The sequence below is a fragment of the Camelus bactrianus genome, chromosome 1 (genome assembly GCF_048773025.1).
Source record: "Camelus bactrianus isolate YW-2024 breed Bactrian camel chromosome 1, ASM4877302v1, whole genome shotgun sequence".
Classification (NCBI taxonomy): domain Eukaryota; kingdom Metazoa; phylum Chordata; class Mammalia; order Artiodactyla; family Camelidae; genus Camelus; species Camelus bactrianus.
In genome coordinates, this window is record NC_133539.1 from 4,030,843 (window position 1) to 4,058,168 (window position 27,326).

The window sequence follows — 27,326 nt, forward strand, 5'->3', positions numbered from 1 at the left end:
CCATGTCTCCCCTGCACAAGGGGCTCTCAGATTTAAACCTCCATCTGAGACCTCTTGCTTGAACTCCAGACATGCATTCAGCTGCTACTGGCCACCCACCTTGGATGTTACAAAAGGCATCTCAATTTGGCTTTTCTGAAACTAAACTCCTAATATACCTAGTGAACCATGTAATATTTGTCAACAGAATGCCACCCCTCTTTTTCCTTACCTCCTCTCCCACAACTCACCCACTACACTCCTGACTAGAGATGCCTTGGGGTTCCTCCAAAGGCAAGCACACACTCTTCTCAAGCAGCGCCTTTGCACTGGATGTTCCTTCTGCTGGGAACACCCTCCCCCACACCCCTCACTCCCTCTTTCTTTACATCTCAGATCCCTGTCAGCAGCACCTTCCCCGGCCACCCTACAGAAGTAAGTACCACTTCCCCCTCCCAGCGTGGCTGCTCCCACGTTTTAGTGTCGTAACATCTACCGCCATCCAATACATATATTCACTTGATTTGTCCATCTTTCCAAGATAAAAGGTAAGATATGAGGAGGCAGGACCATGTCCCTGCAGGTCACTGCTGCATCCTCCACGCCCAGAACAGGGCCAGGCAAGCAAGTGCACACCGACTAATGGCTGCGGGCGTTTAGTCACATGTGAACTACAGAAACTGCCTTAACAAAATGGTGACCGACCTCAGCCACTAGACTAGATTTTCCTTAAATACAAAAACTGAAGAACCGAAATGAACCTTAGAGGTCACTGTTTTGTCACTGGAATCACTTCTAGGAATTAAAACAACATAGGGAATCTCCAGTGCAAAGAATGGAGTCTGGAGTTCACACACTTCAATAGGCCCCAGATGGCTAATGACCAGCCAGGAACGGGGACCACGGATGCGGACCAGCCTCCCGGTAAGGTGGCACTGCTGTCAGGACCGCCCTGACGGGCAGCCGCCTTTCCGCCCAACGCCGCAGTGATGGGAGGCTCACTGCCCTGTGCCCTCGCTTGTCAGAGGCTCAGGGCAGTGATTCTGGAATGCGCTTCCTTTCTGAGGTTAATTCAGCAAATATTTTTGAGGACCTCCCCTGTGCCAGGTGTGGTACGCCATCCTGGGATGGAGGGTTAGCAAGAGGGACTTGGTGCCGGTCCTCGGGGAGCTTCCTGTCGGCTAAATAGTCCCCCGTTCCCACTGCTTCCCGGCGGACCCAGCCTGCCCTCTGCAGCAGCGACCCGTGAGGCAGCTGATGGGCTCTCTGAAGGGTGGGAGGGTGTGCCTCCACAGAGCCGATGGCGCCCCTCCCCTGGCGGGGGGTGGGGGGAGGGGGCGGGATGTGCATCTCCCTGGAATCTTCCAAGAATTGGTCATGTGACATGACCTCCTGCTCCTTCCCCACCACAGTAGCTTCTCAGAGTCCCATTTACAGTAAACATCCCGGGGGAGGGCAGAGCTCAGGGGTAGAGCGCGCTTAGCACGGATGAGGTGCTGGGTTCAATCCCCGGTGCCTCTGTTGAAAGAAGTAAATAAATCAAAAAACCTAATTCCCTCCCCCCGCAAAATGAAAAATTAACGACGTCCAATAAAATTTGAAAATAATGAATTAAACAAAATACATACCCAGCCTTCATACCACCTTCCAACAATCCACTGATCAATCATCTAATTATCAATGTCCAAACACGGCAACTAAACACTGCCCGCGCCGTGGTGCACACACCCAGCGCTGACTTGCGGTCACACCGCCCACTCAGCACAAAGGTCTGTGAAAACAATCACAGTGAAAACTACTGCACGACTTCACAACCCCCTAAAACACTAGAAACTAGAGAGAAGCCAGCGTCGCGCAGAGAAGGGCCCTGCCCGTGGTACGGCCTTCTCAGCTCTCCCGCACACCTGCTCCGCCCGGCCAGGGCCTCTAACCGTCAGCATCTGGCCCAAGGCTTAAGATCATCAAGGTTTCATCGCTGACAATAATCCTAAAAAATGCTGGGCTTGCGAGTTTGGAAGACATTGATTACTGTTTGAAACTGCCAAAATTAACTCAAACTTGAGCTCCTCGGCTGACAAAACAGATCCCCTTCGGAGGTGAGTGTAAGAAACAAACTATGGTTACCAGCGGGGAAGGGGGGAGGGGCAAATTAGGAGTTTGGGGTTAGCAGATACACACTCCTACTAGGTACAAAATAGATAAACAAGGACCTACTGTACAGCACAGGGAACCATATTCAATGTCTTATGATACCCTGTAGTGGAAAAGAATCTGAAAAAACTTGTATGTATGTACATGTATAACTGAATCCCTTTGCTGTCCACCTGAAACTGACATTACAAATCGACTACACTTCAATAAAAAATAAAATTTAAAAAAATGAGTGTAAGACTTTGGGAAAAAAAAATTTCCCTGCACAGTTTCCTGAGCTCTGATTTACCCGCAGAGCCTTGCAGCCTCACCAGAGCGTTAATATGCTCCTAACAAGAGCACCCATTACACCTCTTGGTTTCTGGACCAAATGGAGATTTGAGCTGCTCCGTCTTAAATCTTCTCTCCCCGGAGGAGGCTGCCAGGTCTGAGATCAATGAACTTGCCCAGACAGAGGTGAGGCCGTAAGAGTCACAGCCGAAAGCCTCAGACTCTTAAGTGCCAGGTTTTGCACAAAACATCCCAATTCTTTTTGTTTCAAGTGCTCAGAAGGGCAGGCAGCTAGATGGTCTTGGCCTCTGGAAAACTGGCAATGAAAGAAGCCATAATTTTCTAATTTACTTGAATGTCACGATTTTGCCCCAAGTGGATGTGTCTTGATTTGTGAAAAACAAACTTAACTCTATTAACTGTGTTTCTCTTAAGTCTACCTTCAGTGGGGTAAGAACTGAATGGGTCCTGGCACACGGTGGGGGGTGTCCAGTGTGTTGCTGTCATGTTAACATTCATATATTGAAGAACAAAAGACTTAAGACGAGAATTTTTTGTGGTCCAGAAAATAAGGCTAGGTAGGTTCTTACAGCAGAGGGACAGTTCCATCCCAGATGACCTGCCCCGCCTCCTGCCAACACAGAATGTTGGGTGATATGCGATGGGAGGGGTGGGGGGCCTTGGACACCAGAAACTCATGGAATCTGAGTTGGTGGGGTGGTCATATGCATTCTTCCCCCCATCAGACCTCAGAAATTCATTTTCTCAGTTCTGGGGGCTGGAGGTCCCAGATGCCAGAAGGGTTGGTTTCTCGGGCCCCCCTGGTGTTTCCACGTGTGTTCTTATCTCTGCCTATAAGGACACTGGTCAGATGGGATTAGGGCCACCCTCATGGCCTCACTTTAACTTCATTCCTCTTTAAAGGTCCCATCTCCACATCTCCAAATGCAGTCACATTCTGCAATCCTGGGGATCGGGGTTTCAACATACGGATTTGGGGGACACAATTCAACCCATAACAGGGGGCCAGGCCAGTGCGGTGCAGGGACAAGGCCCTGAGATCCTGTCAATCACAGCTTCCATCTGAGACCCTGTAGACACGCAATCATGGTCGTCCAAATCCAGAGCTGGAGGAGATGGCGGTGAAATCTGCTAGACACTCACCCGAGGACCAAACACACTGACTCAGTTCAGCAACACGCAGTTTCTCTCAGATCAAACCAGGCCCACGGTTCCTTACAAGGTTCCTGAATTCTCACAGATGAGTGATGCTGGAAATTTGAGAATGAACTGCCCCATCAAGGAAAATATTTCTGAGTACTCAACCCCTGTACATGTGTATATCCAGCACTTATGTGCTAAGAGGCAGCTTGGTGAACTGGTTCAGAGCATGTGACCTGGGACCAGCAGACCCGTTTTCATATCCTGGCTCTGTCCCCATGCAGTGTGCTGCCTCAGGGATGTCACTGTCTGTGCCTCTGCTCACTCATCTGTAAAATGGGGAGAGTGAGTGGTAACCTTTCATCTTCCTTAATGTCCATCAGTAGCTCCAGCAAACTAACCAGACGGGACAACTCATCTTGAGTTTGTTATTTTTCTCAAACAGCTGAAACTCTCTGGAAGACTTTTACCCAGGTAGAAAATTCAGCTTAAGGGTTCAAAACTGTCTTCACAGGTAACAAACTGATATCATTTTTGGTAGAAACCAAAAAATGACAGAAACATGTAAAGATACCATCTTCAAAAGACTCTCCATACATAGGAGTTCCTGTTGCAAAGCTGTGTTTCCCACTCAGTGTTAAAAGATCCCCTTAAAGGGCATGCTTTAATTGTATCTAGTATTTTTTCAGTATCTACGAAGTAGCGTGATGCAGACATCCACCTGTAATCTCAGTAAGTCAGCTAATCTGGACCTGGGGATTTCTGGGAAACAAAAGCACGTAAGTCACTGTCAGAAGCCTTGTTTTTAAAAACAAACCAGACTGATGGCGTGCTGAAGCCTGAAAACCGTGGTGGCGGCTGGAAGAGAGAGGGAGCGTGTGTGGGAGCAGAGGCTGCGCTCGCTCGGCTGCAGCATCTGCCCAACCTTGGAGACGTCTGACCTGGACACGCGCGAGCGAGACGTACCTGCGCACACTGGATCTTCTTTCTTAAACGCACGCTGTCCCGTCTTTCCTCCCCCTTGCTGTCCTCACTTGAAGTTTTTTAAGACCGTCCTCATCTGTCTGCAGCTGCCTCGAGTGCCTTGGTGCAGACGTGCCATGGTTCACTCGCTGAGTCCACATTCCATGAGCATTTGGGTTGTTTCCAATCATTTGCTATTACAAGTAGCATTACAAAGAATAGCCCTGTGAATTGCTTTTCATGTTTTTTGCCCAATATAACTTTTATGTAAATTCCTAGGAGTGGATTTCTGAGTCAAAGGATAAATGCATATAAATTTGCCTAGACATTTCCAAACTCTTCTCTGTAGCCTTTGTATGATGGGATAACATTTTAATAGAACTTTCTCTTGTCATACAAATGCCTTCAAACGAGCTCTGTAGATTGCTCTTCCCCTTCTTTGAATGAAACCTTGGGCAAAGCTATATTTTTCCAATAGCTTTGGGGCAGTACATTTATTTTTAGGTATTGTGTAAGTCCAGTCCTACTTAACATCGAAGCTTCTAGCTGGCATCCAATATAATGAGCCTACCTTAGGATCAGCGCTACAGAGGGGAAGGGAGGTGTGGTCGGATTTACTTCTGTCTCCCCACCTTAACCACAACGATGCCTCTGATTTCTCCAGGACTGGAACAGGGGGACTGGAGAGGGAAGGGGCAGGAATGTGCTTATTTGACTTGTGGTTGGTAGACTCTGGATGTCTATGTGCTAAACCTTCCTCTTGTGGGGTGTGCAGTGGGCTCCTCAGAGCCACTGTCCTCCCTCCCCCACCATGGACGGCTCCCACCTGCAGCTTCCTGATGTGGGCAGAACCACTGCTGGCCAGCTGGCCACTTGCCACTCCCCCCTTAGTTTCTAGCACCTGAAAGCCCAACCCAGAGGTCAATAGACTTTTTCCACAAATAGCCAGCTAGTCAGTATCTTAGGCTTTGGCAATATGGTGACCATCTCACGCGCTCAATTCCACCACCGTGGTATGAAACAGCCACAGACGACCTGTGAACAAACACAATGGCTGTGTTCCAATTAAACCTTATTTACAAAACAGGGAGATCTGGCCCATGGAGCTTAGAATGCTGACTCCTGATCTACCCCGTACAAACTCCCTCTGGTTGTCCTCTCCTGTGGGGTTCCTTCTGTGGTGACCAAAGTCTAGATTCCTGTATCAAGGACATACCTTGTCCACTGGAAATAAGCACCTGGCCAAAAATAGCAACAAAGACAACAGTGACAGGACTTTTACACTTGCCCTTCTCTTCTCGGGAGGGTTCAAGGATAGGAAAATAAGGGCAAATTGCCTTGGACTATTTTTAAACTACTATTAAGCTATTACTTTTTTCCAAAGGCAGGATGATAATGTAATAGAGAAGAACAAATCAGACTCCATAGCAGATCTGTTCCTTTGACTTTAACCCTGTGCCCTGTTTCTGATAAAGTTGCTATTTCTTGTCCTGACACCTCGTCTCCTGATTTACTGGCCTGTTGTGTGCCGAGCAGGACGAGTTTAGACTCAGTAATACATCATTTGGAATGTTTTTGGCTGCAAGTAAAACATAAAACTAGATTTAGAGTGGCTCAAATGAGAAAGGATTTATTTTTCTCCACATCAAGAAGTCTCTAGAGACAGTTGGTATCAGATCAACATATCAAGGAAAGTCAGTGTCAGCTCCCTGCTGCTCCCCTGACCTCTCTTTCAAGGTCAGAATTTGGCTGCCCTGGTTGAAGGCCTTGCATTTTCGTCAAAGGCAGGAAGGAGGAGAAATTATAATCCCAGCCATACCTGCCAGTTTTATCAGGCAAACATAAGCTTTCCCTGAAATCTCCCAGGAGAACCCCATTTAGGTCCCCTAGCCCATGGTTAGCTATGCCCTTAATCACAAAGGACGTTTCAGTGAAATGATTCAGGCGAGAGAGAAGTGAATTGGGAAAGTGTGTGAGTTTGATCAGCTAACTGAAAATACCCACACAGACCAGGTAACAGAATCCTCACCATTGTCATGTTTCAAAAACTAGAGACAGACATAAGTAATGAAAATATACTCCACACCCTGCCTACACACAGAGAAGGTCCAACATCTGAACAGGAGGTCCAAAAGAGCACAATTACTAGAAAATTTCTTGAAACTGAGCATCATGAAACCCCAGACTGAAAAGACTCACCAAGCATCCAGCCTAAGAACAACAGAAAAAGACACCTTCATGAAAGTTCAGAATACCAGGTCTAATAATTCCGCATTCACAGTATCTCATACATAGTTCATACACAGTTCATATAGAAAAATTAGAAACCAGAATTTCATCAGGCTGACCAACAGCATCAAGGCAGTAAGACTATGTAAAAATAGCTTCAAGACTCTGAAAGTACTTTATACAGAAAACCCTAACGTCTCCACCAAAAATCTAGTAGAACTAATAAATGAACTCAGCAAGGTTGCAGGATACAAGATTAATATATAGATATCTGTGCTTTCCTGTACACTAATAATGAACCATCAGACAGAGAAAGTAAAAAAAAAAAAAAAAAAAAAAAAAAAAAAAAACCCTTCTAAAGTCAATCAAAAAGAATAAAATACCTAGGAATCAACTTAACCAAGGAACGGAAAGACCTGTACTCTGAAAACTGTAAGACGCTGATGAAGGAAACTGAAAATGATACAAAGATATCGAAAGTTACCCCATGCTCTTGGACTGTAAGACTCGATATTGTTAAAATGGCCACACTACCCAAGGCAATCTACAGACTTACCGCAACCCCTGTCAAAGTACCCATGTCATTTTTCACAGAACTAGAACAAATAATCCTAAAATTCATACGGAACCACAAAAGACCCTGAATTGCCAAAGCAATCTTGAGAAAAGAGAACAAAGCTGGAAGTATCACCCTCTCAGACTTCAGACTATATTGCGAAGTTACAGTAATCAACATAGCACGGAGCTGGCACAGAAAGGGACTCATAGCTCAACACAGTAGAGCACAGAGCCCAGGAATAAGCCCCACACCTGTGGGCAATTAACCTACGACAAAGCAGGCAAGAACATGCAATGGAGACACGACAGTCTCTTCAATGAGTGGCGCTGGGAGAACTGGACAGCCGCCTGCGAAAGAACGCGATTAGAACATTCTCTCACACCATACACAAAAGTAAACTCAAAGTGGCTTAAAGACTTACATATAAGAACTGAAACCATAAAACTTCAAGAAGAGAACACAAGCAGAACACTCCTTGAAATAAATCATAGCGATTTTTTTTGGATCTGTCTCCTGAGGTAAAAGAAGTAAAAGCAAAAATAAACTTAATAGGGCCTAATTAAACTTAAAAGTTTTTGCACAGCAAATGAAACCACTGACAAAAAGAAAGGACAACCCTTGGAATGCGAGAAAATATTTGCAAATGATACAATCAATAAGGGATTAATATCCAAAATATATAAAATGTTCCTACAATTCAATACCAAAAACAACCCAGTCAAAAGGTGGAAAGACTTGAATAGGCATTTTTCCAAGGAAGACATACAGATGGCTAATAGGAAAAGATGCTCAACATTGACAATTGATTAAAAATGCAGACTAAATGAGGTATCACTTTACAACTGTCAGAATGGCTATCATCAAAAAATCTACAAATAACAAACTGGTGAGGATGTAGAGAAAAGGAAATCATCTTACACTGTTGATGGGAATGTAACTTGGTGCAGTCACTATGGAAAACAGTATGAAGGTTCTTCAAAAAATAAAAATAGAACTATCATATGAGCCATACACTCCTAGGTATACATCCAAAGAAAAAAACCCCAGTAATTTGAAAAGGTACAAAAGGAACCCCAATGTTCATTGCAGCATTATTACAATAGCCAAGATATGGAAGCAACCCAAGTGTCCATCAACAGATGAATGGATAAAGAAGATATGGTGTCTACACACACACACACACACACACACACACACACACACACACACACGTAATGTAGTATTACTCAACCATATAAAAAAGAATGAAATTCTGCCATTTGCAGCAATGAAGATGGAACTGGAGAATATTATGTTCAGTGAAATAAATCAGAAAAAGACAAACACTATATGATATGCTTATAGATTAAATGTGAAATCTAAAAATTAAATGAATGTATATAACAAAAGAGGGAAGGGGAGGGGATTAAGAGACACAAACTACTGTGTATAAAATAGATAAGCAACAGGACATGTTGCATAGCACAGGGAATTATAGCCTAATTATCTTGTAGTAAGTTTAAGTGGAGTATAACCTGTAAAAATACTGAATCACTATGCTGTACACCTGAAACTAATGTAATATCGTAACTCAGCTACACTCCAATCTAAAAAAGACTCTGAGGGATACGTGAAGGTGCTTTTGGCCAGAGGACCCAGGAGTGCCAGTTTCCGTGTCTACACTCACTCTTAGGTGGGGATCCGAGGTGGTGCAGACCTAAGGAACTGCAGGCAATGAGAAAGAGGGCACCAGTGACCACTGGCTGTGTGACCCCCCAAGACCCCCCTGCAGAGCTCTGGTGAAGCTGGGTTAGAGCATGAGGCTCAGATTTGAGGTTCAGCAGGTCCCTGCCTCCCTCGAGGTCTGGACACAAATACTGGGAGTTTTCAGTCCTCTGTTCAACCTCATGGCTCATAAACCCAGGACCACGAGGCAGGTGTTCACAGAGACAGGGATGAACAGGCTCCAAGTGCAGCACCTGCTCATATGTGGAGGGGAAAGCGGGGACTCCACCTCTACAAACAGCCCAGCCCAGTGGGCACTGCAGTGTCTCCTATTTGGGGGTTCAAGCAAGAAGAGGGGGGAGAAGTCACCCATGTCCCACAGGGTGAATGCGCCAAACTGTACATACACTTACTGATCAAAGGACGATAAAAAATATTTCATCTGTGCTTGAAATCTGTGCATACTGAAGAGCTGAGCTAGATAGTAGCGCCTCACACATGCCGGAGCTATGGTAGCCACACTTTGATGAACATGGTTATGGGTTCAATTGCCTGAAGTGTCCGTGCGTCGGGGACTTGACAGTCTTGTGACCTTGGCTGCACAGCTCTTCCACATCACAAGGCGCCAGCCATTCCAAAGGTTTTGAAAATCCTTATGTTCAGAGCATTCGATCTTCAAAGGAGGTTTTGTGGTTGTTTTTAACCTCAAACAAAATCTCCCTTTGCCCCCCGCCCCTAACCATTTTCTCTCAGTGCCTGCACCTCCCATCTTCCTCTTCCAGAAAAAAGTTCAAAGTGCGCGCACAGCCATGAGAGGCTCACTCGGGACTGACTCACAGAGGCTTTCGGAAGTTAGATTCTGGAACGCCCTAGGAAGTTGGGATTTTAAAGCAGAGCTGTGAAACCCTGTTTTGGGACTCCTGGACTAAAATGATGCTCTCAAATGCATTCAGTGGTAGAGAGTAATCATTCTTCTATTCTTCAGATATTAGCCTAGCCTGTGCCAGCCATGGTTCCAGACAGAAAGATGCCATGGGCAACAATTCTGTACTTGTGACCCCGAAGCCTCCTGGGACTCTGCCTGCTGGCTTCCCTGGGCCTCACCCAGGACGGACAGGAGTTGATGATAAATGCCCAGCTCCTTTGTCCTTCAGCTGGGACGGCTGAGCCCAGGCACTATTCCCTCTCAGAGATCCCAGGGGATGGAGCCCACTGCTCACACCCGTAACCTCTCTGTCATCCACACTTCCCCTCCTGTCACTGCCCCATCGCTGCACAAGATTCCTGGGACCACCTCCCAAGGCAGCCCCCAACTCGCATCCTCATCTAAGTCTGTTTCTGGGGGAGCCCAACCCAGGATACAAGTCTAAGCCGTCTCCTGCACCCCACCTTCCCAGGCACCCTGACTTTAATTTTCCTAATTCAGAAACTCTCCCGGATTTTACTCCCCTCCCCTGACCCCTCACACTCTGCACAGACATGGCCAATAAGCTTGGGGCATGAAGTTTTCACCCTTTGCAAGGCCTTTGTTCTGATAAATCTCATCTCAAAGCACAATTTTCAAAGGAGCTGCTCCGAAAACCGGGCATGTCAGAGCCGATCTCCGCAGCCCCTGGTGCTGGCGCTGTGTGCCCTCCAGGCTGTAGCCTTCACCTGCCTGGCTTCATCCTGGAACACGGGGCCCCCAGCTGCTCAAGGGAGGTCTTTCCCTCCTGCTACTCACAGCTCAAACTGCACCTGCTCAGAGAGGTCTTCTGGAACCACCCTTTCCAACACGGCGTTCACTGACACCCATCACCACCAGGCTGTGCAGCCTCACAGCACCGACCTGAAATTCTGTTCACTTTCCTTACAATCTGTCTTCCCAACAAGCACATCAGTTCTCAAAAAGGCAATGGCCATCTTTGTCTAGTTGGCTGTTGAGTCCCAGGGCTTAGATTAGGGTCTGGCATACAGTAGGTGCTTAATAAGTACGCTGAAAGGAGGAATAAAGCATGTTCATCATTTGCGTCTAGTTCAAAATTCTTTCATTCTTTAATCCCCAATCACCCGAGTTAGAAGTGCCTTGCTTACTGCATCTGGCAAGAAGAACAGGACAGAACTATAAACATCAGGGGAGACACGCCGACACTGCCCGCTCGCACCCACAGGTGCTGCTGACAGACAGTCTCCCTCCCGCTCCGGGCGCCGCTCCCGGCCAGCTGAGTCAGAGTGCTGGGCCCCCGGTGCCTTGGTACTGCTGACATGGGCGAGCAGGTAATCCTTTATTGGGGGAGGGGCTCTGTCCTGTGCTTTGTAGGATGTCCAGCAGTGTCCCCGGCCTCCATCCATTAGATGCCAGTGGCACCACCCAAATGGTAACAACCAGGAATGTCTGCAGAGAGTGCCCAGTGTCCCCTGAAGGACACAACTTCCCTGAGTGAGGAACCACTGAGTTAGATTTACTTGCTTCCCCTGGGGTAAAGCTCTGTACCCACCCCCTCGTAAGAGGGCTGGAAGCAGAGGACCCAACACTCATATTTCCCTTTTGTGTTTTAGGGGAAGTAACCACTGTCCCACTAAAGAGAGGATGCAATAAGGCAAATTTGTTACTGGAACCATTTGTAACAACTTCTAATTTGCACTCCTCTCAAGGAGCAAGCATAATTTTTATAGCTGTGCGCCCCGCAAGCCAGGCTCCCAGCCACAAACAAGTGTTACATGTTGGCAATAAGGTAACCACAGGATGGGGGGGGGCAGAAACTTTGGGGATCAGCGCCACAGAGAAGTGACATGTCCGCTCAATCGAATCATTTTTAAAATGGTGCTTGTATTTGTATGTCTTTTCAGCGTTTCCCTAGTAATGCATGCTTATTGATTTACAAATTATGGCTCCAGGACAGACTGGAAATTTAAAAAGGACACAGTCGGCCCAGAGACTCTGAACAGCACGGCTTTAGAGCTCCTTCTCTGCCGACCGCCCCTCCCCACCTGCCAAGCGCAGGGCAGCTTTTGGAACACAGTCTGCTGCAGGAAGAGGTTTCCTTAAAACTAAATCAAACAACGGCCTTTAGGAAGACGCAAGCGCCTGCCGATTCTGATTCCGCACAGGAAACCACCCAGCAAAGGACGCTCTGGCCTCCGTGGTGGCCCCCAGATAGGATCCAAAGGCTGGGGCCTGACTTGTTGCTTGAGCGGGGGAGGGGCGGGTTGTGAGCCGTAATAAAATGCAGGTTCTCAGGCCCCAGTGCAGACTGTCTCCCCTGGTAAGCCTGGACCGGGGCTTGGGAATCTGTATTTTTAACTCGCCTGACAAGGTGTGCTCAGTCCTTCCCACGGCCAACTGGTCTGTGAAGTAAGGCCTCCGGCCGTGCTCTTCCAGCCAGCAGCATCTACCCTCCCCGCTCGCCAGGCCCTGAACCAGACCCTGCATCTTACCAGGGCCCCGGTCCCACACCTGCGCACAGCAGCTGCAGGTCAGAGCCACTGCGAGCGCTCACACGTAGACCAGGTGACAGTCGCCGAGTGGCAGGGCTTCTACGAGGCGTCTCGGGTCGCCTGCTCACATCTCCTAACTTCAGACGAGGAAGCTGAGGTTCCGGGAGGCTGAACCACCTGCTCCCCCACACCGGTACGCAGCAAGCCTGTGCTTCCACAATCAGCACCGGAAACACCCGATTCCTCCCAGCTGCGAGACCCACAGAGACCGGCCTGCTCTTTGGTGGCCTCTCCGATTGGGAAAAGCTAGTGGGCTTCCCCAGGAGGCAGCCTGAGGTAGTGACAGGGCTCCGGGTGCCCCTCTGCGGCTTCGGGAATCCTCGCCCGCCTTCACGAAGCAGCAACGTCCTGCCTGACCTCTCCAGGCTCCCTGGAGCACCTGTTTTTAACTGGGGCGTGGTCGGTCTGCAACGCTGTGTCACTTTGTGGTGCGCAGCATGACGCTTCAGTCGTGCACACACACTTAGATTGCTTTTCATACTCTTCTTCGTTATAGGCTGCCACAGGACGTTAATATAGTTCCCTGTGCCCTACTGTAGAAACCTGTTATTTATCTACTTTATATACAATAGTTAGAATCTGCAAATCCCAAACTCCCGATTTATCCCTTCCCACTGCCTTTTCCCACCAGTAACCATAAGTTTATTTCCTATGTCTGTGAGTCTGTTTCTGTTTTGTAAATAAGTTCATCTGTGTCTGAAAAACTTTTTGATTCAATACCTCCCACCCTTCCCTCCCCTCCAAGCCCCCTCCAAGCCCCTTCTGAGGGGGCTGCCTTCTGGGTGGTTCTCTTTGGCTTCTGGCAGGGGGTTTGCAGGGCAGACAAACTAAAGTGGTTCCCAGCCCCCTGCCAAGAAGATAACATGCTCAGCACAAGCCTGGGAAGGGCTGCGGGTCTGCAGCGGGAGCGCGGGGGACCCTTAGTGAGGCCAGGGGAATAAATCCTCATCCTCTGCCGTCCTCAGGCTAGTGTGAAATGGAAGGAGAGGTTTCCTTCTGCCCTTTACAGCTCGCCCGAATGATGAAGGCGGCCAGGGCACCACTTTCGTTACACTTCAGACAGTCCTCTTCATCTTCCTAAAACGGCAGGGCTGAGACTGCGTCTTGAGGTCCGGGTACATGGTGGCCCTATAATAAAACTCTTGAAACCTCCAACCTGAGACCTGGGCTGGGTAGCAGGCACTAACTCAGGAACAAACCTACTAGTTTTACTTCTTTAATGGCGTGATGTCAGCGCTCCAAGAGTATCTTCACCTCTTTGAGAATTCCAAGAGCCAAAAAGCAACTTTAAAATAAAAAATTGAAATAGCAATAGACAAAAAGTCAAATAGTCCATCTGGGCGAGGAGGGGACAAGGGGAGCCACCTGACAGCCACACCAACCGTGTGCCCGCAGTCCTGGACGCTAGCCCAGAACAGGGGACGCACGCCCCTACTGATGGCGCGCCTGTGGACGTGTATGCACGAGGCACAGAAGCCACGGCGGGCCAGCCACCTGCCTCACAGTTGTGTTCCATTTTCCAGGTGGTATCTGTCGTCACTAACAAACAATAAAGTCCAGGGTCAACACCGAGTTCACGCTGGGCGAGCAGAACAGAGTGGATGCAGGGAAGAAGCTGTGACAGACGGCAGTGGAGCCAAGTGTTAGTCCTAAAAGGAGGCTCTTAGGTTCAAAGGACAAGTGTCTTGCTGACCATCACACAGGACCTAAATGGGGCCAGGACAAGAGTCAGCAGCCACCAGCCCCCACCATCAGCCCAGGTGATCCTGAATCCGGGGCCAAAGGCTTGGCCTGCTCCATTCAGTGTCTGAGATGTAAAACAGGCCCCAAGGTGTGCTACTGCACCTGCTGGGGACAGAAAACCTGCCTCCAAACTCCTCTCCTTGGGTCCCACACAGCCTATGAGGGAGGAGGGATCATCAGCATGATGGGTGCCCTTCACCCTCCTCTTTTGGCTTTAGTTCGAATGGGCTCAGCAATCAGTGGAGGAAACAGGAAGCTGGGAGGAGATTAAGCCCCTTACCGATAACACAGGAAGTCAGACGGATGTCAGACGCGCTGGGCATGCTGAGGGGAAAGGCGTGTGTTTCATATCAGATATATTCGATTAAAAAGCGGTGACGGGTGCCTCACTGAGCTTTCAAAGCACGAAATACAAGCCTTCAACATGAGTGTTTGTGACTCAGAGATAATTTAAATACCAGTGACCTGAGCTGGTCTAAGTGGGCTTTTCCCATGTTACACAATACTTCCAGCAATTCTAGAATTAATGCAACGTGACAAAAGACAGTTTATTTTCTTTGGGGGGGGTGGGTAATTAAGTTTATTTGTTTTAATTGAGGTACTGGGGATTGAACCCAGGACCTTGTGCATGCTAAGCATGCACTCTACCTTCCCCCCTCCAAAAAAAAGACATTTTTAAAAACTTAAGTGATTACTCTCTAGTGAAGAAACTGACACCAAAATACAGAAAATAACCTGAAAACCTCCCCTCCTCGACCTCCCGCCTTGTCGCCTTACACACTATCTTGTCACCAGCTCCATGTTGACATGGCACTGAAACCACCATTTGCTGCTGCCTCTGATGAAAATTATACTTGAATTGCCGTCCTCCATCGGCAATTCAAAGATTGACAGAATGAAAGAAAAAAAAATCCACAGAATAAGAAACTTAAAAGGAACTTGTGAGTTAAATTATGCCCCTCCCCCCAAAAAAGATATGTTGAAATCCTAAACCCTGGTTCCTGTCCTCGATAGAAGTAATCAAGTTACAGTGAGGTCAGAATGCCTCAGGACCAGCCCTGATCCAATGACTGGCGTCCTCATAAGAAGAGGAAAATTTGAACAAGGAAACACACATGAGGAACGGGGGGTTGGGGGTAGGCGTTGGGTAGTGGGCAAGGGCTGCCAGGAGCCACCAGAACCTGGAAGAGGCAGGAAGGAAACTCCCAGAGAGACTTCAGAGGGATCCCGGCCCTGCCCACACCTTGACTTTGGATTCCTGGCCTCCAGAACCGTGAGAAAGTACATTTCTACTATTTTAAGTCAGCTGGTTTGTGGTTATTTGTTACAGCAGCTGCAAGCAACTAATAAAACCTTAAAAGGTCACCAACCGATGAGGACAGGGAAGCAGGGGGAGACTGTCACCTGCCACTGTCACATGTGTGATGTCACTAGGACCCACGACCCTGCAGGACACTTCCCACCACACCCCCAGGTCATTCACAGATAAATGCAGGTGGTTCTTTGAAAAAAAAAAAAAAAAGTTGCTGCTGTTGGAATTGCAGCAAAGATGTGAAATGCTCAGACTGTGGGCCCGGCGAACCTGATAAGCCAGCCCTGCCACTCAGCAGCGTGGCCAGGGAACAAATTATTTGGCCTCTCTGAGCCTCCTTTTCCCCATCTGAAAACCAAGTATATAACTGTACGTCCTTGCCAGGGCTGTTGTGAAGATAAAATGAGGTGATCTGCACAAAATGCTTAGCAGGGTGCCCAGCACCCAGTAAGCCTGAAATTAAGGTTCACTAATAATATACAGTTGTTAACAATTTCTCAGACTGTCTCTCCAAGTTGTTTTGAGCAGACTCCTTGGCTCCCATCTCTCACCATCCTCCATAGGATGGCCTTTGATGATGAATTACTGCTCCAGAGCTCAGGGAGGGCGCCTTTCTCCCAAAGGAGCCAGTGGGAACCTAGCTTTGACTTCCAGGCTCTTTCCACCCTGGTCATCCATTCTTCCTTGTCCTTCATCATTTACCTTCTCAATTTGTTCCATCAAATTTCTTCTTGCTGGCCTTTTTTTCAGCCTCCCTTGCAGTGAGCTTAATGCAATTTGGAGACACTAGATGGCTTATTCCAGAAAAGACAAACTTTTAAGTTGTATATGATGGATACCTGTTTTCCAATCCAAAATCTTCCAGGTAATTGTGTACTAAGAAACCAAGAAGACAATGTGGCAGGATTAAAATGTGAGTCCCTGAAATAATTTGTTAGCTCTCTATATTCATATGTTTAAATACAAAAATCGTTTTTGATGTCTGTTTGATCCATATTAGTGGAGATAACAGAAAATCTTTCAACAGAAACCCCAAAAGCCTTTCTGAAGCCATTACAAGGTATATACTCTCAGACCTTTAGCTTCCTCAGTTGAATTTATTGTGTTAGCATGAAAGTCTTTTTTTTTTAAATAATGGAAGTTGCTGTAATTATAATCACTTTAGAGCACCATTATTATTATTAATAAGACCAAATTACACGGTTCAAGCAGACGCTGGTTCTCTGCTGTTCGAAAGAAGGCATGTAATGGTACCAAAGCCCCGGCGCTCATCTCCATGCCAACGCGAGGCTGCTCACACACAGGCTTCTGGGCAGATGCCTGCGATGTCTTGAAGAGTGTCAGGCAGAACAAGGGACCCCTGTTCTTGATGAAAGCATTCAAGGAACAAGCACATTTCCAACAGTTGCCTTTCCCATGGGAGAGTGGGGAACACGGGGCCTTGGTTCCTGCTGAAGCTTCTCTCGCGTTCTCTCCCATGCACACCTGGATCCAACACTTCAAGAAGGCGAGCATTGCCCTGAAGGAAGGGAGAGAGATGGAGGGATGGCCGGGCTCGGAGAGTTAAGTTCCTAACACCTTGGGGGTGTACGGTTCAGGGATCTCTGGCTGGAAAGGGTAATTTAAGGCCAAAAACCAAAGAAAAGAAGTCAGGAGGGAGGAAGGAAAGGGAGCAGGTATCTGCCAGATCATTCAGAACTTGGGTTCTGGAGTCCAGCTGCCTGGGTTTGATTTCTGGAGCCCTCTTTTTGCTCTTATCCTGTTGCCCTAGGAAAGTCATTCAAACTCTCCAAGCTTCAGCTGTCCCATCCCCTAAGTGGGGGTAGGAACTTGAGGCCATTGTGAAGATCCCCAGGGACAGCACCCCCCCCCCATAAAGTGCACAGCAAGGGGGAGCCGTCTGCACTTCCTGTGACTACTACTCAGTTTTTGAAAGATTCTAGGTTATTTACTGCTTGAATTTACAATTCCATTTTTTCTCTCCACCTAAGCAAGTTTTATTTTAGGCTTCAGAGGATCAGCAGAGAACATAAGCATGATTCTTGGGCATTAAGACAGCAGGAAAAGTTACTTCAAGTTCAGATGTCACCCCTTGGCCATCTCTTCTTGCCTGCTGCAAACACCTGGCTGGTGGTAAGAGACATTTCAGGGGAGACAGGCCAGAAAGGACTCCTGAGGCTCCTGTCAGTAACAGCTGAGAGTTTACAGCAGGCATTTGGAAAGCATATACATGAATTCTGATATAAAGCAGCTTATTACTAAATCAGGCCAAGAAGGAGGCAAGGAATATTTCATTTCCTGTCAAATGTAAAAATTAAATCAGGATTGTTAAAAACAGCCTTCCCTGGAAACATGCTAATGTTTGAGAACTAACCTTGAATGAACTACTTCCCTGGCCAAGGTAAAGATACCAGCATAAGATACTCAATACACTTCTGTTACTTAATTAAACTTCACCTTAAAAAAAAATTTGTTATTATTGAAGTATAGTCAGTTTACAATGTTGTGTTAATTTCTGGTGCACAGCACAGTGATTCAGTCATACACACATATATATTCCTTTTCATATTCTTTTTCATTGCAGGTTGTTTTACAAGACATTGACTATAGTTCCCTGTGCTGTACAGCAGGGGCTTGTTTATCTATCTTGTATATATATTAGTGTAGATCTGAAATCCCAATTTATCCCTCCAGCCCCATCAAACTTCATCATTTGAAATTAAGAGTCAATGGACCAATTAATAAAGACAAAGTATTATTTAGGAAAGCCTCCCCCCCCCTCCCCCCCGATTGCCTAAGAGAAATCTTTTTCCATTCTTCTTAAAGCCTTTTCCCGTCCTCTCTTCTCTGGAGGGAGGCAGGCATCAGCGCTCCTTTTATTAGGCGCCGGAACTGCCCAAATCTGCTTTACTCCAGGGGAGAGAATTCCCTTCTCCTCAAAAATCAACACAAGCTGTTTTTCATCAAGCCACACATTTCCCAAGTGGAGAATGATTTAAGGCCTGTTTCAAAGGGTTATCCTTAGGCCTCAAAGAGAGATTTATCCTCAGTCATCGTGTGAAATCTTGTGAAAAGCAAAATGTCCTAGCTTCTGGCCACCAGCGCGTGCTCTCACGTGGAAGCTTTTACCAGCACCACATCTTGCGGGGCGGTCAAGTTAAGCTTCCTCAGCTGACTGCTCCCCCCCCCCAACCCCCTCTGCCCTCCAGCCGCCAGCCACCCTAGGAGATGCCCGAGTCAGCACTTACATGAAAGGAAACTCCAGTCAAAAGTTTTGAGCCGAACACATTTTCCAAGGCTTTAAAAAAAAACTAATTAAACAAGTACAGAAGTTACTCAGTAGAGTTTTTTTTAAGGATTAGCGTGACACGTCTTTCCTCTTAAAGTCTTGAATAATTTAATTAGAATTACACCAAAGTCATGAGTATGTGCTACTTATGGGGGAATCATAGCTGAATTAAAACAGAAGTGATAACGTTAAAAATATATTTAAAATAAAGTTTCTTCAGACAGTGTATTCAATTGGTAAGAAAAACCTGACTTCAGATCACACTTGGATTAGGTAGTTTGGACGCAGGAGGAGGGCCAAACCAGCTCCTGAGGATTTTTTTTCCTTACGATTACCGAGACTGGGCACATTTGTTTCTTGCTTCACAAAATGCTACAATTAAAAATCGGGATGAGCGAGCTGTTTGATTTTACTTTGTCACTGGGAGATCACTTGGTCCCCGGAAGCCGAGTTCAGCCCGTAATTTTCGCAGGACCTGAACTGCGTCCAATACGTTGCGCACAGGTGTGTAGACTCCTGGGTCCGCGCAGAGAGGCTGGGGGCAGCGGCACCAGCCCGCAGGAAGCTGACAAGCCAACGCCGGGAGAGGAAAGTGGCGCCGAGGAAACGCGGCTCCCTCCGGGCGCAGCGAGCGAGCGGGCCTCCCTGGACAGGGCTGCTTTCAGCTGAGCTTAAGTATGAATTCCTTTCAAGGGATACTGCGCCGTTGGAGGCCGTCCACCAGCCTCCTCAGCGATGAGACAGCATGGGGGTGGGGGGTGGGAATATTACCGCCAAGTGATTTCCCCGGGAACCACAGCATCGCGCCCAGGGCCCAGCGCACGGTCTCCTCGCTGAAAGGAGTGTCGCATGCCAGAAGGGAATCCCGTTAGAAGCGAGTTAAGTTACAGGTCTCTCGCCGCCCAGCCACACCGAGAGCTAACAAGTTCTGAAACACTCGCACACACCCCCGGCGGCGCCCGGGGCCGGGCTGCCACCGCTCGGCGTCCCGAGTGCGCGCGCCCGTGCTCCCGGCCCGCAAGCCCCCCTGTGTCCCCAAGATGTGCTCTCTGTGGACGGCTGCCGCTTTGGGGGCGACGATAAGCTGAGCGGAGGCATAGCTGGGAGCCCCCACGAGCCCCCGAAAAGCCCGCGGCTGCAAGGCGCTAGGTCCGGGTGGGCGGGGGAGCGCCCACGGACCTACCTTCTGCGGAGGGGTCCCGATCAGCATCTCCAGGTAGTAGCCGCGGCCAGAGTCCCCCTGCAGGTTATCCACCATGGCCAAGAAGTTGGCCGCGCCCCCGGCGGGCTCCAGGGCAAGCGCCAGGCCGTCTGCGCGGGGCTCAGCGGGGGGTCCGGGCCCAGGGGTGGGCGCAGCCCCCCGGCTGATGGCCGTGGCCACCCGGAGAGGCAGCGTGAAGGGCGCGAAGGCCAGCGCGGGGGCCGTGTGCAGGAGCCACTGGGCTAGCAGCGGCAGCAGCAGCGCCCGGGCCAGTGCGCCCATGCCCGCGGCGGGGCCCGGGGGGCGCGCCCGGCCCGGCCCAGCCCGGCTGGTCCGGTGGCAGGGGCTCAGCGACTCCGCGGCGCGCGGGGCTGCTGGGCAGGGTTGGGTGCGCAGCGGGGCCGGCGGCGGCGACGGCGGCGGCGGCGGATGGGAGGAGGACCCGGGTGGAGGCGCGGCGGGAGGAGGAGGAGGCGCCGGAGCCGCCCCAGCCCGCGCCAAGTTAAGCAAGTTGGTCGCCGCTGCCCCCTCTGGCGGGCGGCGGCTGCCCCGCAGGGGCCGGGCCCCTCCCCCGCGGCCAAGGTCAAAGCGGGGCGCGGAGTCCGCCCGCGTCCACCTGGGTCTGCCCTGGCCACCCTCACTCGTCTCGGGCCGCGCCTCTTCTCCTGGAAACTCGAGTCCCCAATTTCCTCGGAACGCGCCCCGCCGGCTGCGGCCAACGGATGTGACGAGGCTCATCTGATACCAGGGGGAAAGTTTCGGGAACACTTAAAGGGGCAGTGAGGGCCTGAACCAACCCCCTGGCCACGCGCGCCCGGGTTCCCCGCTGGTGTTGCCTGGCCCCCACAGTGGCAGGGACTGCCAGGGGTGACTTGGGGGTCAGAGAGAAGAGTAGGGAATCGTAAAAAAGCCGCGAGCATCTCAAGGAGTGAGAGAGTCTGCGCCTTCTCTCGCCAAGTACATCCCTGCAGCCCTGCAGCCCTCCAGGGTCCTGCTGCTTCTCGGGGCATTTTCTGCTCACTGCCTCGTTCATTTTCCATCCCCACTTTGGGGGCCCCTGAGTGATTTTGAAGAGGTCTGGGTGGAGACTGGGAGAATCAAGTGTTGGGGGATCTAGGCGAGGACCAGAGCGCTTTGGAGACTTCTCCCTAGAAATCCTGGGGGAGATGGAGGGCTGCTGTGGCTGCCCCAGCCTCGGATCTCCCTTGGTGTCCACCGTTTCCGGCTGGGGAGGTGGCGTCCGCAGCTGGCTTTGAGCCTGAGCTTCTCCGCCCCACGCCCATCTGTCCGTAATGCAGATAGGATGCCGCTAAGAGCTGCGCCTCCACCTGCCCCAGGACTCCCTCAGTCCACTTAGCAAGTTGCAGTCACCGTCCAAAATCAGGGGCACCATACTTCCAGCGCTACACCAATCTTTCCCCTTCCCCCTTCCCCCCAGCTTTCAGCCAAGGATTGTCTAATTAATACTTGTTAGCCGCAGACACCAAGACCCAGGAATGCATTCAGTAATGCAAGCAATGAGGGTTATTTTAGTTTAGATACTAAACGCACGGGGGACAATTACACAAGCTGAAGTCCATCGATTTGTGCTGAAAGGAGGACTAGAAAAATCTTTCTACCTCCTCCAGCTGAATTATACTGGCTGTCTAAAAAACAAAAACAAAAACAAAAACAAGCCAGCGCATCTTCAAACAGTGGGGAGGTTGGAGCAAAGCTTTCCTCCTCACTGCCAATTTCCAGTTCTTTCTACTCAAGATTTCATTTTCATTCCTGTCTTCCCAATTTTAAAATCAGGTCTAGCTCTGCAAGGGACCCTTATGTCAGAGATCTTCAGCTGTATTGATTTTCAGATGACTTTTACTATAAATCACATTTTCCCCAAACAATATCCCAACTTTGACAAATCCCCAGCCACACAAAGAAAGGCCTAGCTGGGTCCCATGATGTAACCTAACCTGATGTTCCCCGTAAATCTGCACAGTTATCCAGAGCCATTACATTCACATATGCACATTTCAAATTCAAGGTTGTAGAAGTGTAATTTTTAAAAAAATGGTTATTTATACTCCTCAGTGTCCAGTCTTGAGGGGTGCAAAAAGACATTCAGACAGCTCTCAGAAGACTGCAACCTTGTAAAAAGCACATGGAATTTATTAAGGACATTGACATAGGGGCTACGTGACATATAAGTTCAACATGAGAGACATTTGTTCTAATAATTAAACACTGCAAGAGAACTTTTTAAAAATCAAGTCTAATTAAGGTTTGTCCTTCATGAAACTCCTGACTGCATCTCATATGAGTACATATGAGATTTTCATTCTAAGAGGGCTACTTTAGGTTTATGACTAAACAGATGCATTAAGATAAAGTCACAGAGGAACTCGGGCAGGTTTAATGGGTGGTAGAGCTGCCTCATGAGAAAATCACGCAGGCTCGAGTGACAGCATCTCGTGACTGTCCCCTTGGTTGTCTCTGTCTTTATGAGTGGTCTTAGAGTGCCTGACCCCTCCCCAGAACTGCGGTGCTGGCTGGATTTGGGAAACAATAACTTTACCTTCCAGGTGTTTTAACTGAAATTTGAAATTGTATGTGCTGGTCCTCTCTCAGGTAACGTCATCCTTGAAGCACTTCTCCAAAAAAGAAGCCCCTTCCCGTAGTGTTGGTGAGCAACGCAGTGGGGAGGCGGGAGGTGAATCTCCACAGCACCCCTGAATCCTCTGCACACTGGCCCAAGCTCCCTCACTGCATCCATAGCTTCCTGCTCCTCCTCTCTCTCCTCCTCCTCCCCATTCTTCCTCTAGCCTGAACACCTCCATTTTCAACCACACACTTCCTTGGTCCACTCAGGAAAACCGAAGCACTCCAGTGAGATGGCCCTCCCTCCTTGCAAAGAGCACACATCATCATTTTCATGTCACTGGACAGCAGAAGGTGAGGAAGAGTCTCGCCCTCTAGCCCAAGTCGCTAACCACTTGTCCGTGGTGCCTGGCCAGAAAGCTTGCCATCCACGTGTGTGCCGACGCTCCCTGGCTCTTCTGAGCAGCTCAGAGTTCCTTTAACACCAGCAGTTCTCAGACTTGTTGGTCTCAGGTCCCCTTTATAGTCTTACAAACTGTGGACCCCAAAGCACTTTTGTTTATGTGGAGCCTGTCAAAGTCACCAAATTAGGAAATAGAACTGAGAAATTTTAACAGTATATAGTAATTCACTTAAAAATAACAATCAACCCATTATACAGCAACATAAACATTTTAACGAAAACTAACTTTTGAAAAAATTTAGAAGAATGACATGATTTTATCTCTTTGCATTTTTGCCAATCTCTCTCTGGCTTAATAGAAGGCAGCTGGATACTTATATCTGCTTCTGTATTCAGCCTGTTAGGAGGCTCTGGAAAATTCTGTCCAACAGGCAGGAGACAATGAGCATGAACAAGGCAAATAACATTTCCGTATTATCATTAAAAAAATGTTTTGAGCTAAAGGACCCCCTGGAAGGGTCAGCCACACTTGGAGAACTGCTGTTTGGCACTGTCTTTCTTTGGTTTCTGTTTGCCTCTGAAGTCATTTCCAACATATAATGAGTCCTTTGTACCAGGCACTGTGTCAACAACTGGGAGGAAAAGGTGAAATAAGACCTGGTCCTTAAGTTTGCAAACTAGATCAAGGGGCCCTTTCCTCTACCCTAGAGCCCCACCCCCTCCCCCATCCCCATCCCCAGACTTAGCAGGAGGAGGACACCAGCCACCTGCAGCCCAGAGGATGCTTGTGGGTTCATCTCTTCACCCTCCAGCAGCTCCATTTCCTGCCTGCCTCCAGACCTCTTCTCAGCAACTTATGGACCTGCCTAAAAGCCCCCTTCTCTCTCTTTTTAAACCTGTTTTGTTCCGCCCCTCTGCTGCTGCTGCACCGTATCCCCCTCCCATAGAAAGGGCTGCCTCCTACGTCTTCCCCCTTCACTCACCCCTCACCTACAAAGCTCTACCCACAAACTGACAGGCTCTGTAAATGTTTCTCCGTCCTTATCCGTACCCACCCGCTTGGCAGCATTGCACACCGGGCTCTCCATCTAGGCCTGGGGTCTCTGAGCTTGGCTGTTCCCTAGAATCCCCTGGGGGATCCTGCCTGCACCTCTTCCCTAGAGGTTCCTGTTCAGCTGGCTTGGGTCAGGGCTCCAGAACTGCTGGTTGTAAAGTCTTCCAGGTGAATCTGGACTTGAGCCGGGAGAAACGGGGTGAGATGTCAGGCTGAAGAGGCTCAGCGTCGCTGGAGGCCTGAGCTGATCTGGGAACTTCGGGGTGCATTCTTGAGGTCTTCCATATTTAAAAAACAAAATAAAAAAACTATTCCTTGCTGTGTTGACCAAAAAAGACCTAGAAAAGATGAGCATCCCTCATGCCCAAATTATGGTTTCTAAATACCCTTCCCTCTGCGCCCAGCCTCCTTGGAGAAGGCTGCTTCCAGGCGTGGAGCAGAAACTGAACAAGATGACCCTGGGGCAGCCCATCATATCAGAAAGCGAGGATATTGTCAAAGACTCCCGAGGTCCTGTCAAGATCTGGGGCAAGGCTGCAACAATTTAAACACCATTAAAAGTAGTCACTGCAGTGGCTCAGACACGGCAATGATATTGAAACCTATTTCTTCATAATGTTCTTTTTAAAAGTACATTGATTATCTTCAAAGAATGCTAAGGAACCCAACTCATTATTTTTAAAAACTGGCAGAGAAAGGAAAAGAATCAAGCATTTATTATCATGACTTTCTTGTACAAACCATCCCTCAATAGACTCAAATAATTGATGAAGGGAAATTTCCCTTTGTGGAAATTTTGCAGCTAATAAATGAAGGAATGATGGAATTAGACTGTTACCATTTTGCAGCCCCTAATGAGTTAATGGAGCTGGGCATTGAGCACTCGTGGCTGGTAATGCCACCTGACATTCTGTGCCTCCTGATGGAAGACCACAGTGCTATCTGTGAAATGTTCTTGTGAAAAAAATCATATCTGAACCTAATTAAGTCTCTACATCCTGAGTGCCAAATCTGGCCTGCTGCCAGTTTTTGTAAATGAAGCTTTGTTGAAACACAGCCACGCCTGCTTGTTTAAGTAGCTGCAACAGAGACTGACCATCAAAACCTGAGACATTTACTGCCTAACCTTTATGGACAAAATCTGCCAACCCTGCTCTAGACCATGAGTCCCAAGACCCGTATCAATCAATCATGATTTAAGGACCTTATTTGGATCCCTATTTGAGTATATTTAAAAAGTTACTGGCGAGATGATTAGAGAAATTTGAACACTAGTTGGATGATGTGATGGAATTATTGTTAATATTTTAGATGTAATAATGGTGTTGAGTGTGTGTGTGTAAGAGTTCTCTATAGAGACATATTGCTACAATGTTTATGAGTGAAATAAGATTTGTTTCAAAATAATATGGGTTGGCTGGGAACATGCCAGGCAGTGTTCTCAGTGAAATGTATGACCCTAATACTAACCCTATCAGCAGGCACTACTATTATTCCCATTTTACAGATGCACAGATTCAAAAGCTGAGGTCTGGTTTCGGAGTCTGTGCTTTTCACCCCAGGGCTTGGGTCAGCCCCTTGATGTGACCTTTCTAAAGATCACAGGATGGTCAAGTTGGGGAGGACCTCCCGAAGAACACCTGGCCAGGAGATCGTCCCAACAGTATCCACGTATCCACGTCTTCGCTCTTTTAACAGACACACGTGGAGCGTCCCTCTGTGTCCGACACCACATTACAGCCAATAAGACCAGACTGAGCCCCTCCCATCAGAGACCGCAGTGTAGCAGGAGACAGACTGTAAACACACTTCCTTTTTGGAAACATCACTCCAGCTGCTGGGCGAAGGAGAGTTGGGAGCGGTGAGCCTGGAGACAGGGAGACCAGTTAGGAGGCCACTGCAAGAACCCACGAGGACGGTGGCAATGGGCACTGAGAGGGAGAACCTCACGTTTCGTGTTGAGAGGGTCAGTCTGCACAACACAGGGAAGAGGCCCGGTAGGACTCGCGTTTGGACACTCAGCGCACAGAGATCTGCGCCATTCCTCTGTTTGCCTGGGGCTGGTCCGCTTGCAGAGCAGCACACAAATCCCCTCACCTTGGCCCTCAGACGGCAGGAGGCGGGGAGGGCAGAAGTCCAGGTTTATGGAGGGACTTTGAGGGGCAGGAGCAGCGAGCTCCCACCGCGTCCTGGATGCTTACTGCTGCACGTCCTCTTGCTCTCTGACACTCTGAGGCGGGCATCGCGTGCCCAAGCCACGGAGAAGGGCACTGAGCACAGGGAGTCGGAGGTCTGCCTGGTGATGGTGAGTACACAGCCCATCTGGCTCGAACCTGGTCTGTCAGCTGCCCAAGCCTGAGTTCTTGCCCCTGAACCACGCTGCCTTCGTAAAATGACTAATCAGGCACATCGTGGGGGAGAGGGGAGAAAGGCTCACCTCAGACTCCTTGTACCACCTTCCCCTCATGCATTTACAATAGGTCGCCCTCTACAAACAGACCTCCCTCTCAGGAACACATCGGTTGGATAAATAAGGATCATCAGTATTATATTACATCAACTGGTTCCCACCTGGACGAGGCTCTAACTAGAGAGGTGGGCTGCCAGAATCATGGGGGTTTCCAAATGTTTGTCCACCACCAGCTCTGCTCTTTGGTCGAGCTCAGAGATAACAAAACTTAAAGGATGGCGCAAAGGCTCTGAGCCCAGAGATCCAGGACCAACTTCTGCCACAGACCATTGGGACGTCCGCAGGCAAACTTCTGCTCCCTGAGCCTTGGTTTCCTTATCTATGTATCTACTGCCCTCCTCCAGGGGCGTGTTCTCATAGAGTCAGCATGGATGGCGCCCCCTAAAGTTGTGTGTCAGTAAGGTCTGTTTACTTACTTTAGTGGGCTCCTTGTTAGGATTCAGTTACATTCCACCATCCCTTGATTTGATCTGTTCATATTTTAACACCTCCAAAGCCAGGATGCATGTGTGTCCCCTGAGAAGGCACGCATTTGATTGTTATTCCTGTGCCACTTTCCTTGACATTTCAAACCACTTAAGGATCATTTAAGAAAGGTGTATGAGTCTTGGGATCGTCTGAAGCTTTTTGCTGATACTCAGGTAATGTCCAGAAAGTCCAGCCTAAACGCTTGCAGGAAGGTGACACCACCATGGTGGCAGTATGTGCTCCCCTAAAGATGTCCATGTCCTCGTGCCTGGAACCTGTGAATACATTACCTTACATAGCGGAAGGGATTTTG

General features: G+C 48.7%; 1 protein-coding gene across 1 annotated transcript in view; it reads right to left on the reverse strand.

The window, feature by feature from the left end:
- BACE2 (beta-secretase 2) overlaps nucleotides 1-20,748 on the reverse strand; it is an 82,260-nt gene extending 61,512 nt beyond the window's left edge. The window contains exon 1 of the mRNA XM_074352071.1: nucleotides 20,021-20,748. Coding sequence (XP_074208172.1) covers nucleotides 20,021-20,320 — 300 coding nt within the window. The 5' untranslated portion in view covers nucleotides 20,321-20,748. The remainder of the gene's footprint in view (nucleotides 1-20,020) is intronic.
- Between the last annotated feature and the right edge of the window lie 6,578 nt (nucleotides 20,749-27,326).